Consider the following 17,648-nt stretch of genomic DNA (forward strand, 5'->3'; position numbering starts at 1 on the left):
TGTTAGGGAAGTTTTCAACTATAATATCTTCAAATATTTTCTCAGACTCTTTCTTCTTCTCTTCTTCTGGGCCCCCTATAATTCGAAAGTTGGTGCATTTAATGTTGTCCCAGCGGTCTCTGAGACTGTCCTCAGTTCTTTTCATTCTTTTTTCTTTATTCTGCTCTGCGGTAGTTATTTCCGCTATTTTATCTTCCCGGTCACTTATCCATTCTTCTGCCTCAGTTATTCTGCTATTGATTCCTTCTAGAGAATTTTTAATTTCATTTATTGTGTTGTTCATCATTGTTTGCTCTTTAGTTTTTCTAGGTCCTTGTTAAATGTTTCTTGTATTTTCTCCATTCTACTTCCAAGGTTTTGGATCATCTTACTATTATTACTCTGAATTCTTTTTCAGGTAGACTGCCTATTTCCTCTTCATTTGTTTGGTCTGGTGGGTTTTTACCTTGCTCCTTCATCTGCTGCACATTTCTCTGTTTTCTCATTTTGCTTAACTTACTGTGTTCGCGGTCTCCTTTTCGCAGGCTGCAGGTTCGTAGTTCCTGTTGCTTTAGGTGTCTGCCCTCAGTGGTTAAGGTTGTTTCAGTGGCTTGTGTAGGCTTCCTGGTGGAGGGGACTGGTGCCTGTGTTCTGGAGGGTGGGGCCAGATCTTGTCTTTCTGGTGGTCAGCGCTGCATCTGGTTGTGTGTTTTCGGGTGTCTGTGAACTTAGTATGATTTGGGGCAGCCTCTCTGCTAATGGATGGGGTTGTGTTGCTGTCTTGCTAGTTCTTTGACATGGGGCATCCAGCCCAGGAGCTTGCTGACCATTGGGTGGAGCTTGGTCTTAGCGTTGATCATAACTTCCCAACCTCCAGAATTTTTGTTCAGCCCGTTCATCCATGCGTTTACTTCTTTCTGCAGTACTGGAAATGCACAAGAATTAACAGGAAAATCCGAATTATTTTCTGGAAAACTGGAGGTAAGATGACTCGGGAGTGACAAGACACAAAGTACAGTGGGTGGCGGTGAAAGACAGCCAGGGTAGGACGTGGCTGAGGCGTGGAGCAGTGCCCTAGGGGAGTGGCAACTTCCCACAGGGACCCCTGCCTCTAGAGCATCCTCTCCCAGGCATCGCTGCTCCACGGGGCCTCTCTCATTGTGGTTTTGATTTTCATTTCCCTATTAACTAATTATGGTCAGCATCTTTTCATCTGTTTATTGGCCATTTATACATCTTTGGAAAAATGCCTAGTCAGATCTTTTGCTCATTTTTAAACAGGTTTTTCTTTTTATTATTATAGTAGTTTTTTGTATATTTTAGATACAAGACCCTTATCAGGTATATGATTTGCAAAAATATTCTCTCATTTTCTTAGGTTGTCTTTTCACGTTCTTGAAAGTGTCCTTTGAAGCACAGACGTTTTAATTTTGAAGCCATCCGATTCACCTGTATTTTCTTATTTTGCTTGTGCTTTTGCTGTCAAATCTAGGAAACCAGTGCCTAATCCAATGTCTAGAGGATTTATGTCTGTGTTTTCTTCTAAGAGTTTTATAGTTTTATCTCTTACATTTAAGTCTTCGGGTTTAATTTTTAAAGTCCATTTCTCTAGCTTCTGTAAGGAAGGTATTGGAAGAAATAGCCACTAAGAAGAAATGGGGAAGGGAGGGTTGCATTTTTTCGTGGAACATGTGGTAAGGCTGGAAATCGACCGAGCTTAGGCTGCCCCATTCAGCACTTGGTGTCTTTTCTTCCTTTGTCTCCTAGTTTGAGTGGCCCTTTCTCAGGCAGTCTCCTGACTACGTCCCGGGTCTCTCCCATTGCCCTCATTACAGCCTGTTACCTCCTGTCAGGGCCTTTGTCAGTAACATGAGTCTGCTCCTGCCTGTTTACTGGATTTTTCTTAGACTTTCTACTGAACTATAAGCTCAAAGAGGGCAGGATCTTGTCTCTTTTATTCACCACTTCATCCTTAATACCCAGTACTTAATATTTTGGAGAATGACATTTCCTGCATCTCCAGGTATTCTGGATTAGAGTGACTAGTATATGACAGGATAAGGTGATTGGATAACTAAAGCTATAGGGAAACCCCTTCAGGAGGGAGTGAACCTTTTTGGCAGACTTGGTGAGGCCCTCCGGAGTCAGTCACGTCTGCCCCTGAGGAAATGGAGAGAGAGCACGGGTGTCCCTTCAGAGCTTCTCAGAGGAAGTAACCCATGGTCAGTTTTCTGCCAACAGTAAAAGTCCTTTTTTTCAGCAAAGGCCATGTGTCGTACGTTAATGAAAGGAAAGGAGGTGGAATTCCATATTGGAATGTTTTACCATTTAGTGTGCCGTTTTGTAGGGAGGGAAGACTCACTGTGCTGTATTTCAGGGTGGACTCAACGTGGGCTACTGAGCTCTACTTTTCGGAGCCAGCTGCCTTGCATAGCATTTATGTCATTAAATGAAATAGTATATACATAGGAGAAGGAAGAAAGGTTGGAATTTGCCTGAGAGAACATACAAAACTTGATGTTTGTCGTCACCTTTGACCATCACCGTCACTCTCCATGTGCACACTTGCTGTGATGATCCCCATAGCAGGTTTGGATGACCTCTGTTTTGCACGTTGCCACAGCTCTAGTTATAACTGGTAAAACCCGTTATTACCGGCTATAACCAGTTAACATAGAGCAGAGAGCTTTAGGGTCTGACTCAAGCAAGGTTAGGAAGAGCCCTTGAAAAAGAGCTGAGAGCCTCCGCTGCCTCGTTGGTTGTTTTAACTTCAGGGCGAAGGGGGTTTACTAGCCTGGCTTTGTGGCAGTACACAGAGCAACTTCTCATTCCCTTTAGTTAAGACAGTGTTAAGATCTCAGCCCTTTGAGAGTAAGGAGCTGTAAGGTGAGAGAGAGAAGGAGAAGGGAAGTGTTGGAAATCTTTATGGGACAAGTGTACGCTCAGCTGTGCCTCCTCTTTTCTCATGAGAATATGAGCAGGTGAGACACCCTGGACCGTCACAGATGCCCCTAAACGAAATGCCTGCTGGGAAGGCTGTCTGTTCCGGAGCTGCTCTAGGAAGGCCTCCCCACGCCCAGGCTGCCAGGCAGGCTTCCCTCACCAGCAGTAAACCCACTTTAAAGCAGCGTTAAATCTAATTTAAGGACACAAATTTAAAAAGTAGGTTTGTTTATTGCAGTGTTAGACTTATTAACTCACAAAAGCCATGAGCCTTGGTCTTTCTGTTTACAGATTATAAAATGGAACTCAAAATGAGGTTTAATGGGCTTCCCAGATCGTGTTCCCTGGACAGATTTTTTTTTTTTCCCTTCAACAGTAAATTCTGAAATCAAAAGGACTTAAAAAGAGGAGTGCTTCCTGTCATAAATAGGATGGGTGGCATTCTTCAAAGCATTTTACAGCTTCCAACTGTGCATTATAATTTCAAAGTAGCTGAAAAGCATTCTGAGTTTTTTAAATGGTACGTTTATTCAGAAACATTTATTAAGCAGCTACTTATGTGCCAGGCATTGAGACAGGGCCTGGAGATAGCCTGAAGGCTCCCAGGCCCATGCTCTCACTGAGCTTGCACTTTATTGTTAGTAAAGACATAAACTACTGAATAAGGAGACGGCAGTTTCAAAGAACATTGGGCTGGAGAGGGTGTAAGACACAGCTCTGAGAGAGTGACCCATGGGGAAGCGGGTGGAGCTGAGGAATTCTGGGCCCAAGAGGTGAGTTGAGGGATGTGGACATATCAATATCAGGTCATTCCACTAACCTAGGGTGTGCTGGATGAGGTGGGGCCACAGCGGTGCCATCTAGTGTCACAGCAGATGTCCTTGACCTCTGTTGACTTGACCCCTCATAGCCTTCTTGGTAAAAAGCTAAAGGCTATTAACACACTTTGGGACTTTCTGGGACACAGTTGATTGAGATGGACTTTCTGGCATCGTCAGAGGATTGAAAGACTAATGGAACTGTAGTATATTAATAAGGGGATGCCCTGCAGTTGTTATTACGTTAAAGTATATGGGCCACACTAAGCTAGTAAATCCAACGGCAGGCAGCAAATGGAGAATAAGGAAAAACACAAAATAATACATCCATGTTGTTTATATGTAAAGCTACCTATTCAAAAATAAAGCAAGGGAAGCAGCTGTGTGCAGGAGCCACAGGTGCTTTTTCAAGCGTGGCAGTGAGTATGCACCAAAACAAACCCTGGCTTCAGGCTTGCAGTGACAGAAGCAACCCAGCTGATTTTCTGAGTCCGACCTTGACTGTGTAATGTGCTTTGTTGATGGCACAGTGGCTACCAGAACCAAGTTTGGGGTGTTAGCCAAGTTGTTAACACTGAGCTGTTTTGTCTAACCCTGCAGCGTGTCTGCTCAGCCTCTGTGACTCCACTTACTCTTCAGGGGCACAGTTAGGCTTCTGTAAGACCCTGGTTTGCAGACTCCACCTCAAAGGAACCCAGCCCCCCGCACCCCCCAACCAAGGGAGTTTAGTGTTTAATTTAAGATGTTTTCTACGAGACTGATTTAAACTGCTTGAATAACCCACGTATGTTTTTCTCCCTAATATATCTTTATATGTACTGGAGTTACAGTTTACATTTTTATTAAAAGAATTAACGTTTAAGGAAAGTCTGAAAACTCCTTTGGAAAATTAGTCCATAAGATAATGAGCAGCTTGTGGGGGAGCATTCTCATGTAAGAATTATTTCTTTGAAGTAGCTTCATGGAGAACACACTAAAATTGAAGACAAAAAAAAAAGAAACTTGAGATAAAAGGTATAAAAAGAGCATTGAGAATGGTAAAGTGTTCATGAACACAGGGTCTGGGGTGTGTAGTGATTTGCAGAGGAAGCGTCTGGTCAGCGGGGGAGATGGGGAGTGACCTGGTGGAGGGGATTATTCTTCCTAAAGTTTGCATTTCCTCAGTGTTGGATCCCCTACCCACCAGTGGCGCCTTGCGTTCATGCTGGGCTGTAGGCCAAGGGGTGCTCTGTTTCCGAACGAATGCCAGAGCAGGTTTTTCGGTACAGAGGAGTGCAGTCCACGGAGGAAAGAAAAGTCCCCACATTCAAGAACACCCTAGATTTCCTGGCAGAATGGGCAGAAGCTGGCTGGAGCCAGCTGGTGAGGGCCTCCCAGCTCTGTGTTCTCTGGCGTCGTGCTGGTGGATTTGGGGGGTTAGCACAATCACTCGGGCAGCCTAAGACGTGGGCTTCCTTTGCAGATCAAGGGTCAGCAAACTAGAGCTGGCTGGTCCAGCCCACTGCCCTTTTTTTGGTAAATAAAGTTTTATCTGAAGATAGCCACACCCACTCATTTACATACTGTCTAGGGCTGCTCTTGTGATACAAGGGCAAATGGGGTGAGAAGCCATAAATGCTCACTGTGTATAGCCCTTGACAGAAAAAATTGGCAACCCCTGTTCTAGAGTTTAATAGGAGTTGGTTCTGGATGCGTTAAAATTCTCAGATTGAAGAGATTGGGGGGCTGGTGGGGGGGTTGTCTTTTAGCAGTTTTTCTTTCCTTTTCCAGGAGGGAACAATTAAATGAGAGGTACGTGTGGTTATATCACAGAGGTGCCCGGTGGATCATGGGACTTGTCCCTGAATCTGAGCTGTGGTTTGACCCTACAAGGCAGGTCCCGCATTTCCAGCACTGCTGGAAATCAAGAGAGGCCGGCCAGAAGTCGTTCAGTTCGGCTGGGCCTCTTGGGTAGTGAGTGATAACGTTCTTAAAATGGTAGAAATGCCATGTGCCTGGAGCTGATGCTGGGGCAAGGCTGTCTTTACAGACGGGTTTGGAAAATTCCCAGGCGCCTGGCCCCTGGGTATACCTCCCCGAGGGTGGATGGTAAGTACCAGCTCCCCCAGGCCTTGAGGAGGCCCCTCCCTGAAGGAGCCCCTGCTTCCTCTGCGGGTGCCCGCTGGCGCTGGTGTCTCGGAGTCCTGAGGCTAGGCGCAGGGCGGCCGGCTCTTCTTCCTCAGCTGTGTTGTCCCATCCTCTCCCTCCGCCTTCCCACTCCCTGCCAGTGCCTTCCGTCCTCAGCACCCACCTGACAGGCACCTTGCTCCTTCGGGTTTCACCAGTTAACTAACTTTTCCTTGGAGTTGATACTATCAAGTTTTTATAAATTCAAGAAATAGAACTTTTGAAGTGGAAATGAAAGCCAGAAACATGCTACTCCTGCTAAGAAGACAAGCACTTACTGTGTGGGAGTCACAATCCTAACGCTTGCTGCAGCGACCTGGGGCAGTTCCCACAGCAGCCCAGGGGCAGAGGCTCTTCTAGCCCCTGCCCTGGGGAGACAGCTCTGGATCAGGACCCAGTGGGTCATGAAATCAGTTTAGTAGGTTGCCAGCCAGCATAAAGAAAGAACAATAACTATCAAGCGGTTGCATATAGTGAGGGGGAAAGTATTAAAAAAGAAACTTTTGAAAAAAAAAAAAAAAAAACCAAAAAACTTTTGTTTCAGGGGGTGTGTGTGTGTGTGTATGTTTGTGTGTGTGTGCGTGTATACACATGTATACATATCATGTGCAAAATATGTTTTGTATACTGAAGACACATGTCTGCTCAGGTGTCCCAGGTGGCTCGGGCCTTTTACCACCGATATACTCCATCCTCCCGGTGGAGTCCCTGCTGTGGGTCGGGGGTCCCCCATCCTGGAGCAGTTACAGTTACATGAATTATAGGAGGGTTTTAATGTCCTATCACCAAATGTGGGTCTGACATGAATGGGCTTCTGCAGGCTTACCTTTCCTTCTTCCTGCCCCAAATTCTAAGACCCTCCCATATGCACCCAGCTCCAAAGAACCATTGCATTAGTGGGCACTCCTCACCCTCTGTTCATGGAGGCTTTGGAAACCTGGAAACTTCTGGAATTCATTTCCAAAGGTGTAAATTAGCACTGCTAATTTAAAACCCACCCTTGCACTGAGGGAACCACCCGTATCATTTTTCTGTTCAATGTCCCTTAAGTAGAACACTTTGAAAAGTGTTCTAATTAGTCCAACTAATTTTTGTTGGACCAAAGTATAATGGGTGCACACCTGTGTGTGCATATCTTCTTTGTGGCCAGAGTCAGGGACCCACGTTCCCTTTCTTCATCATCATCCCCCCTCATTCGTGTGCCAGGGACTGCTAAATGCTTTGCTTGTGTTATGGAACCTTCAGTGTGGCGTGGGTGGTGGATGCGCTCCTGTCCTGGCAGGAGGTGGGCCAGACCAGCTTCTGTCTGCACTGAAGACTCAGTGAGGTAAAGATGGGCACGTGCTCCAGAGGCAAGGTTTCCAGTGCCCTGCGACACCACACGCTCTGGGGAGGCTGGGACGGGGGTGCTGGTGCTCCAGGTCCTCCGACCCTCCTGTTCACCACCACGGGCAACTCTGCCTCTTCCCACTCCTGAAACGTCCCTTTTCTGATTTTCTCGCGATTTCTTATTCTTTTTCTGCCCGCTCCCCCTTCCCTCGCCCTTGCCCCTTACCTGTCTGGCGTGACCGCGTTGCTGGAATTCAGGGCTAAGGTGTTTGCTGGCTCGAGGCTTTCAGGTGATTCCTAGCATGAGTTTGGCATGACTTTATGAATCTGAGTCACCATTGAAAAAGTCATTAAACTTTTTTATCTCTCTTGAGACATTGTGGAATAATGTGAATAGTCAAAGTGTAAATATTGATTGGTTTTAGCGTAATGTATATACCCATGAAATGATGACGCTGAATGAACAGAGGCCGTAGTCGCCGTGGAAGGCCAGCTGGGCCCAGGTGTTCCCACAGATGTATTTATGTGGTGGTGTTTGTTTACTTTTCACCTGACTGAGGAAGTTAGAAGACAAGGTGACCACTACCGCCATTAACTAATTAATTAATTAGAAAATAAAGAAGAGCAGATCTACAGAACAGACAGCTTTCTTCTTAGAGACCTGCCTCTGCTTCTGAGTTCTCTGATGCTCCCCAGCACCGGGAACTTCACCTTCCTCCATTATCAACAGAGGAAGGAGCCAGATACAAGTGTGGTGACCTCTGTCAGGAATTTTTTTTTTTTAAGTTTCTCAGTGATCCGGAGAAGGGAGGTATTCCATCAGTGCCCACTATGGAAATATTGCTGGGAGAAATTGTGACAAATGTCACTTTGCTGCCAACTTTTCGGGAAGACACCCGTTCCAGGTGTGACAAGTGGCCTTGCGAATTGTGGGTCCTGGACAGTTTAGAGGATAAAAGATAAAAATTTTCTTTGTTTCTCAAAGAAATGCGAAGAGACGTAAAAACCCTGGGCACAAGGAAGAGATATCTGTTGGGCCCTCAGCCTCACACAGCATCTCTGTGATGTCTTTTAAACATCCTGTTATTGAAATTTTGAATTATGTTTAATTCTTTTGTAATGAAAAGGCTTGTTGTTTTTTCTGCTCTTTGTGGGGTGGAGAGAGGGGTTGGTCTGTATTTCCTGGATGTCATGCTAGCCTTCAGGGGTCAGAAGACTAGATCTCTTATTAATTGTGACAACTAACTATTTTTAACAGTAAGAGAAGTGGAAATGCTGACTTCATATTGGTTGTGAAAAAGCCTCTTTCACTCAGCTCAGCTCCTGGATCTTCTTCCAGTCGTAGTGGGACCGACCCTGCCCTTTGCCCCTCTGTGGACCTTAATCCTACTAGGAAACAGACCCTAATTTATGCTTTGTTATTTCTGTATGTGTAAATAAGATGAAGGAGAGCACAGGGAGAAAAATAATGGGAGGCCAATAATACCTCCGTTCTCAAAATCAGATCTAAAAAAATATACTGTCCCCAAGTATTGGAGTGATAAACAACTGTCCTTGTCAAAGGCTTGGTGTGATCAGGTTGGAAAATCTAAGTCGTTAGATCACTGTCGAGCTGACAAGAGTTCTCTTAATACTTGTTTCTCCTAAAAGCTGGTACAGCTCTGTCCCCCTGTGCAGTGGTGAGAAGTGAGAGCAGGTGGCCCCAGTCCCCTGACTCTCATGCCGCATGGCAGACATCCCACTGGGCCACACTGACTTGCCGGGGCCTTCTCCTTTCACAGAGCTCACAAACAAAAAGACACAGCACATCCACTGGTGCGTGGATGGGACTGGTGGTTTCTGTGAGTTGGGACAGAAACGAGAAATGGAGGCATCCAAGGGACCCATTTGGGTTCTGTCCAGTGCTCAGCCTTTGGTACTCAAACCAAAGCACGAGAGCGGGGATTTGGTTGTTCTGGTAGCTTCTTCTCTGGTTGATGCAGTATCTGAGCTCTGCTCAATTGTTCTTCTACTCCAGATATTTTAAGGGCTACCCTTTCCCTTTTATGATGCTAATTTCTATTGGCTATATAGGAAAGAGAACATTTTGTTGAAGGTAGAAAGATTTCCCAGACCTGTCCAGCCCAACCTGCTTCCCTTTTGCTGTGATGATCCAAGGCTATTAGCTCATTTCCATGTGCCTCTGAAATTCCTTCATGAATGTAAAAAGTTTGTTGGCATCCTTTTCTTAGAAGTTCAAAGGGCCTGGCTGCCTGTAAGCAAAAGGCCCACCACCAGAACCCCCTCGTGTCTCAGAGTGCACTGTAGCTTAGGGGAAGGATTCTTTCCCAAAGATTTTTTCTTTACTTCATTCCTAATTGTTTGTGTGTAAATCTATTTATGGTGGATTAAAGAAGAGATCCGGCCATCAGTGGGTAATGATATAATTTACAGGGGCCCCAGCCAAAATGTTGAAATTGCTTACATTTTACTATTGCCACAAATGGATTCCATAAAGGGTCTCCCTCTTTCAAAGGCAGTAAAAACAAAGAGTGATGGAAGGAGGCTTTTTTTTTTTTTTGTGGTGTGCGGGCCTCCCTCTGCTGTGGCCTCTCCCGTTGCGGGGCACAGGCTCCGGACGCGCAGGCTCAGCGGCCATGGCCCACGGGCCCAGCCGCTCCGCGGCATGTGGGATCCTCCCAGACCGGGGCGTGAACCCGGTTCCCCTGCATCGGCAGGCGGACGCGCAACCACTGCGCCACCAGGGAAGCCCTGGAAGGAGGCTTTTTTATTTTTTAAGTGCACATAATCACTTCCATGTATGGCTAGTGTTGAACCAATAATGGAATCTAAAATGGTGGACTGCTCACCGGATTTAACTGAGAGGGCTTTAATGCAGTAGAAAATGGCCCAGGACTGAATTCTTAAACCAAATGTAGGTAGAATCTCCACGTAAAGAATGTGTCTGAAGTGCCTAGAGATGGGGGTTGGTGCGAGACTGCCTCTTATCCGCAGAGGCAGCCAGTGCTGGGATCCAGCTCCCCTATTGTCTGTAGGGTTTGGGGGAGGGTTTCCTGGCAAATTCCTGCTTGTAAACCTTTTGTCACGTATCTTTACTAAAGGGCACCCACATTTAGCTTGTCTGTTTTCAGTAGGTTGTGCAGACCTGCAGCACACACTCGTGGGCATGTGGCAGGATCTGCCTGCGTCAAGGTGGGCTGCTCCCCTTCCTTCCCCTCCGGCAGGCACCCTGAGCTCCTCAGAGGGTGCACTTTGCCTCTTAGGAATGTGGAGAGCAGCGTCTTCCTCCTTTTACTGTGTTTATTGTTGCAATCACCAGCACTGAACCAAATCGGTTATTGCAGGGAATTAAGTAGTTGTGGTTTATAAAGGAAACCTTCGTTGACAGCATCCTGCAGGGCAGAGCACCAGCCTGGCTGCCTAGGGATGTGTGTTTAATTTCCCAGTTACGTTTTGCATTTATCTATCATCTTGCAAAATTGTCTTTAAAAACATCCAAAACACCTCAGTGAAACATGCACCGTCTTCCCCTAAAGTTGACTGGCAGCCCTCCTCATGAAAGGACCTCATGGTTCCTTCCTTTGTAAAAGAAATTAAATTAAAATGAAATTTAAAAGTGTCAACAACGTTAACATACTTCAGAGAGTAACTTTTTCTAACAGGAAAGGCTCTCCATCATTAAACTTGTTAGGCCAAGGAAACCTACCAGTTTTTTGCTTACTGGATTTTCTCCTTTCTTAAGGTTCGCCATCGATGGTGTGAACTTGTTGTTAAGCACAAATATACAAAAGCATACAGAAACGTGGAGAGGTTCCTTCAGGAGGATCAGGTAAGTTTCAGTTTTCAGCAGATGGGGATTCTTCAAATGCTGTCCCCTGGCTATGCAGTACACTTGACACAGGGACCCAAGTTGTTGACATCTCTATTTAAAAAACAAATATTTAAACATTTTTCAAGGATTTTAAAGAGTTGTTAGGTGCTTACCTACCAAACTTTTGAGCTGATATTTTTCCTCTGTCTTTGTATCCCATTGAATCATGTCCCTTAGAAGCTCCCTTGGTTTGACGTAGCTGTGGCCCACTGCCGTTATCAAATGAAGCATGGGCAGACCTCATGAGCTTTCTGCATCTTTGAACCTCAGATTCATTAGGTCACGGTTGTGGCTTAGGGATGCCATGGTGTGTACCTGTGCCTTCAGTGGCCCTCACTTAAAGTATGTATGAAGATTAGACTAGGAGAGCCCCAGCTGGCTGGGACAGTCTGGTCTGTATCTGCACCTGCCACACCAGGTGGAACCCTGTGCTGAGATTCCTTCCCGTGAGAACTTTCCTCACTGTTCACCAGGGAAAACGATCACCTTGCAAGGAGCCCACAGGAAGCACGTGCGTGCACGAACCCATTGGAAGATGTTTTCCTTGCCGCCTCTGTTGGGCCGCAGCCTGTGGGGGGTCAGCGCCCCGCCACACCGTGTCCCCCAGCGTGGCTGTCCATGGTGGTGCATGTGCCGTGGCTTCTGTCGGCTGCGGGAAGTTGGCTGCAGCTCGTTCCTGTTGGCGTGACCAGTGCATGCCTCTGAGTGAGCTTTCTGCCGGGCGCTGTGGGCTGACAGAATGGAGCCATGTTTCGGTTGGGGTGGAGAGTTGGGGTAGGGGCAACAAAGGGACTTTTGAGAGGGCCTGAGTACAGGGGGCAGCCAGCAAGTGAGGGCTCGTTATTCCCGCAAAGAAAAATACACAACTTTGTACCAGAAGAAATGTCACATTTGCACAGTGAAGCAAGAGGTGTTTGGAAACACAGAGGGGAGTATAAGGACAAAATGTAAGAGCAACTTAAGGCCTGTTCTGAAAACCAAAATTAACTGCAGTATATTTGGAACCACGATCTTTGCCAAATAAGGATTACCATCAGCTTTTTCAGGAAAGAATTTTTGAACCCCTAACCACCAAGTTTTCATTTTTGCTCTGTATTTGAGATCCTTCTTTTAATTTGCTCCAGGAGAACGTAATCTGTAGCATAACTAAGCTTAGAACAAGAGAGAAGGCGGAACCAAGTGGATCTTTTTGGTTTTCCAGAACGTAATTGGCTGTTTTTAAAACTGTAGGAAAAGTGCAGATGTGAGTCATTGTTCTTGAAACAGAAGAGCCAGTGTTTGCCGCGGTAGTGGGGCCCGTTGAAGGGAGCTGGCAGGCTGGGCTGGAGCAACAGGCATCTTCCAGGGCGGCCCGACGGCTCTCCCCACCCATGGCGCCATGTGACGGGTGGTCTTCATTCCCCAGCTGTGCTAGGCACGCACTTTCCTAGGAAGATGGCCTGTGTCTGTGTGACATACACACGGCGCCTCGGGTGCTGCTTTCAGCTGTGGGGGTTTCCACGGGGGTCAGTCACCATGGGAACCTCCCTGTCCTCGTCAGCCATCACCAGAGAAATGCTCGCAGTGTCGTCAGCTCAACCACCAGGGTCTGCTGACGGAATTGATAGCCAAGAATTCCTTGGGGGTTGCAGTGAGAACAAGAAAGAGAAGGGGATCGAAAACTGCAGGCTTCTGAAGTACAGCTCTTCAGCCATCTGTCTTTTCTAGTGTCTTTGTAACTTCCAGACCAGCAGGTCCGTGCGGAACAAGCACAGACTGTGCGCTCAAGCGCGTGGGGACACACGATTGCCTTTTCTTCAGCTCTCTGGCCTCTGTGCCTTCCACAGGCCATGGGCATCTACCTCTACGGGGAGCTGATGGTGAGTGAGGATGCCCGGCAGCAGCATCTCGCCCGCAGGTGCTTCGAGCTGAGCAGGGAGCAAATGGACAGATCCTCAGCCGAGGTGGTGGCCGAGATGTTATTTTAAAGAGGTGATTCTCTCTCTTTCCTTTCTCGTTACCCGGCTCTGAGATTCCTCTTAGGAGCTAAGTAAGCCAGTAAGCCAGCTGGTGAGCTGAGGGCCCCAGCAGCTTCCCTTAGGGTGCGGGGGCACCTCGTCTGGCCGAGCGGCCACTGGAAAGCCCGTGCCGCCCACCCCGGCGGAACAGCCTTCCTCGGCACAGTTTTGGCCACTTCCGGTTTTGTTATTTGTGGGGAGGGAATTCGCAGGAGAACATCCTGAGCCGGTTAGAAGGTGCGCTGGAGAGCCTCGTGGAACCGCGAGCCGCGTCTTCAAGGGGAAGGCTGACGTGGGGGTGTGTGGCGGGCTCCCCACACCCTGCGCTGTGAGCAGCCGTGTGAGAACTTGCGATCCCTCGGGCCGCCCCCCCGCCTGGTGGGTGAGGCTGGCAGGTCCTTCCTCCCCGGTGTCCTGAATTTCTCCACATTGCGTGTCTGCTGGCAGGCGGGCAGGTTACCTGGAGTGAGAGTCCTAAATTATTTAAACTGCTTCCTCTCTTAATTGTGCTTGGCCCTGACCTGTTACGTTCACATTTTAGCAGTTTTTAACTGTGGATTTCTGCATTCTAAAAGTGATTTAGCAATGGTACATAAAGTTTTGTGAGTAGAACCGTGGGATTATAAGTGGGTTTTTTTGGTTTTGTTTTTGTCTAACGTCGTCATTTCTCTGACTCTGGTTTTCTTTAAGGTTTTACATGATATTATAGGGTATGTCTAATTTTGTGTTTTTTTTAAATAGCATCAAATTTCAAGTATTTTTCATGTAATATAGCTTCTCTATAATTTTAATGGATATTTAATATTTTATGTTGATATTCTTTACCTATTGTTGGACGTTTAGTTTGCTTCTAATGTTTTGCTCTTATAAAAACCATTTCTGTCTAATATGTTTAACTGTCTTATTTATCTGAAAGAACTCTAATACTGAAGAGAGAAAGGTTTTCTAAAGTCCGATTCTGTTCTTCCAGAAGAGTCAAGGAGCCATGTTGGCCAGGAAAGGAAGTAGTGGGGATAATTGCCACGATTGTGTATCTCGTAGCGGAGCAGCTATGTGCAGGCTTCCCCAGAGCTCCCCTGTGGCAGCTTCAGAGCCTGTTCAACGACGGGCCAGTTTAAAACACAGAACAGTTACACAGTTACGTGTTGCCAACCTCATATAGTAATCAGTATAAATCGTATTTCTCTTCAGATTTTTAATTTCACGGAGAGTTTGTGTTTCTTGAAGTGTGTGAAACTACAGTGGTGCAGACTATGCCTTTGATGTTCCCTGGGTTCCAAATTGTGGATAAACCACCGCAGGCTACACAGCTTTGGCAGTTCTTCATTGTGATTTTTTTTGCCCCAAGCAGACAAAGGAGTAGTCCCGGTCACAAGCCTGCTCTTTTCTCACCGCCCCTCTGTCCCTGCCCTTCTGGATGAACACAGGGTCATGTGCACGCCCTTTCCCCCTGCTACCCCAGAGCAGCTGGTCAGTGCATTTTTCATTTCATCTTCCAAAGCTGCACTGGCATTTGTATGGTCATCTGTGAGTCCTTTGGTTTTTAAAAATTACACCCCTAGGACGCCCAGTAAATGAACAGCGAACAGAAATAAAACCCATTTGGTAGTGTAGCAGGCCTGGAGGTGCTGCAGTCACCTTGTGCCCGAGGAAGCTGGTGCGTGCGATGTGGGCAGCCCTGCGGTGCTGCCCCCAAGTGCTCTGGCTGCTTGGGTTCCTGGCATGCTGATTTGTGACTTAAGATTAAAATCACATTGCCAGGGATTACCACGCAACCACGACCCTGACTGCTCCTCCAGAAGCCATAGTTACTCTCTCTCTGCAGTTCGGGGAACAGATGCATCTCATAGCTCCTCTCTGGAAACAGAAGAAGCCAACAGCCTTGGAAGATGCTCTCCAGCCCTTTCATTATGCCCAGCCGACGACCTCTCTGACGAGGTGCAGAGCTTAGCTGATTGGTGAACAGTGACTGGTTTCCGCTTTGTTCACAGTGGCTAAGTTCTGCACCTGAAGAGAAGGTGAGATGGGGACAGTTAAGTTGGAGCTGCCGGGGCAGAGGCCGCTGCTGAGCGGTCAGCTCGGGGACTGAGCACGATTCTGGAGGATGAGAGCCTGCCTGGCCCCAAGGATGCACTTTGTCTTGTTACGAACGCAAGGAACATACCGAAAGTCTACGGAAATATAAATCCGCTAATTAGACATCGGTGTCTGAAAGTTCAAATGTATTGAAAGCTGCAAAATTATTCTTTTAAAAATCTAAAACCCAGTGAATCACGAAAGTCGAGTAAGACCATGTCAGCAGTCGATGGCGTGTGAGTAGAGCTGGGTACTTTCAAAGGAGACTGACTCCCTGTTGTGATTTCCGAGCACGGTGAACTCTCTCTTGTATTTGCAGTCCAGGTTTCTGTGTCTTCTGCAGCCGCCCGCGGGACGAGGCCGAGCAAGCTCCCAGCTGAGGCGCTGCTTCTCCGGGCTGTCAGTTGGACCCGCCCTCCGGTGCCTACTGAGCTGATATCAGTTCTCATTTTACACACTGGCTCAGTTCAGCAGGAACAGGAGTCGAGCCCTAGAGCAAAGCCTTCCTGTCTGTGAGTGCCCGGAGGCTCGGGAGCTGGGGCTGCAGCCGCACGAAGACAGGCCCGAGCGTCTGCAGCAGAGCTGACCGGCGGCGGAGGCCCCTGCGTATGTGCCCTGTGTGTGGGTGTTGCTAGAGCTCTGCTGACGTGACAGGAACGAGCTTCCACCCATTGGCGCCACGCCTGCCACGCAGGCGGTGCATACCTCTGTCACGGTGTAGGACGGCCCGAAAGCAGTCGGAGTGAGCGCGTGGCTGAAACACGCTGCCTTTCTAGTATCTGTCCTGTGAACGGAGCCCAAGTTATAGCCGCCGGCTTTCACAGCCCTGTGTGAGCAAAGCGAATGGCACGTGGTGCAGCTGTGAAGCCCCTTCTCGGGGCTGTGAGATGTGCCCTGGTCTCCTCCTGTCCTCCGCTCATGGTCCTCTCTCCAAAGCCGAGAGCAAAGGCACACACAAAGGTACTCGTTTACAAGAATTCCTCCGTTGTGACTGGGCAGTAAATTTTATTGCTGTTTCCTTTGCAGGAAAGATCACAGCGAGATTCTTTTTCATGCATCTGCTCGTAGCCCTGGTGGGACCAGGATCACATTGACCCTGGACATCAAAGGAAGGATTATGGGGCTGCTAAAGCCATCAGCCGACAGCAGTGTGCACATCGTGGGGCGACCTTCCCAGAGGCCCTCACAGTGGAGCCCGTGTCAAAGGCACATCCTTGTAAACAGTCTCCACAGGGCTGTGTGATGCCTTTGTGCCCACCCTGGATGTGCCACCTCAAGATCCTGAATCTGAATTGAGTCTCCCCTGTGAGTTCAATGCAGTTCTTTTCACACAAAGATGGAAGATACCTGAGGCCCGTCGGAAGACCTGCTGAACCTTCTCCATCCATCCCTCAGCATGTGGATATTTATTTCTGCACTTCCAGAAAGTCAGAGTTTCTGCATACTGGGACCACCTCTGCAGGATTACTTTGATTGATAGGTCCTGTATTTAGATTTTCCAAAATTTTAGTACCTTTTGGTAGAAGTGCAGGATAACACTCTAAGATGTATTAATAATAAAATGTAATGGATTCGGTTTTTTTTTTCTTCCTGTTTGCTTCCTAATTTAATACTGTTTTTAAAAAGGAAAATAAAAATGTGAAAGAGGAGGGTAGTGTACTCCTTCTGGTGTCATTCTTTTCTCACCTTACTGGTTTTCTCTGTAGTTTTCAAGGTGGTGTTGCTATTCCTGGGAGGACAGTGGGCCCCCTGCTCCTGATGGAGGCAGCATCAGGCACCGTGGGGTCTGTGGTGATGTTGCCTCTTTTCCCACAAATGTTTGAAGTTAAAAAAAAAAAAAATTAAGCTTCTCAGGACTGTCCAAAGGGAAGGATGGCTTTAAAACGCTCCAGAAGCCACAGTGGTTGGTGCAGTCACGTGATAGCGTGAGGCTGAGCTTAGCGGGAGTGAACTGACCCGCCTGCAGGGGCTGCGCTCTCGGGGCTGCGGACCCGCCGGTGGGGGGACGTGCGGCTCCACACAGCCCTTTGTTCGGAGCTCCTGACCTTCAGAGTTACTTAACAGTGACCGTCATTCCAGAAGGGTTCCTACGGGTTGGTTCTTTGCTGTTACATGTGCTCTGCCTGTGGTTGTATGTGCTTTGTTTACCGTGTTGGTAGAAGAATAAAAATTTGATTTTTAAATATGAAGAAATGTCAGAACGCTGTTCTCTGTGAAGACTTGGAATAAATGACTCTTTCTCCCTCTGGTCAGCGTGTGTCTGGTCCTTTGTGCGGCGGAGCAGGAAGCCCGGGCACAGCCTGCACCTCAGGGGCTGCAGGTGACCAACCAGCCTGGTGGTTTGGTCTGGTCTTGTTTCTCCGAAAAGTTAAAGCCACGCTTTGTCATCTTTAGAAGCTTCTGAGGCAGAGGTGAGCGGCTGCATGTGTGGCTTCGCGCTAAGACGGCTGGTCCCCTAGCCCCGTGGCC

At 47.6% G+C, this 17,648-nt stretch overlaps 1 protein-coding gene across 1 annotated transcript in view; it reads left to right on the top strand.

Annotated features, from left to right (window-relative positions):
* The window catches only part of AOPEP (aminopeptidase O (putative)), a 382,025-nt gene extending 365,197 nt beyond the window's left edge, over window positions 1-16,828 (top strand). The window contains exons 14-16 of the mRNA XM_024132866.3: window positions 10,978-11,064; window positions 12,933-13,077; window positions 16,206-16,828. Of these exons, the coding sequence (XP_023988634.1) occupies window positions 10,978-11,064; window positions 12,933-13,073 (228 nt within the window). The 3' untranslated portion in view covers window positions 13,074-13,077; window positions 16,206-16,828. The remainder of the gene's footprint in view (window positions 1-10,977; window positions 11,065-12,932; window positions 13,078-16,205) is intronic.
* Window positions 16,829-17,648: the final 820 nt, after the last annotated feature.

Source organism: Physeter macrocephalus, chromosome 9 (assembly GCF_002837175.3).
Source record: "Physeter macrocephalus isolate SW-GA chromosome 9, ASM283717v5, whole genome shotgun sequence".
NCBI lineage: Eukaryota > Metazoa > Chordata > Mammalia > Artiodactyla > Physeteridae > Physeter > Physeter macrocephalus.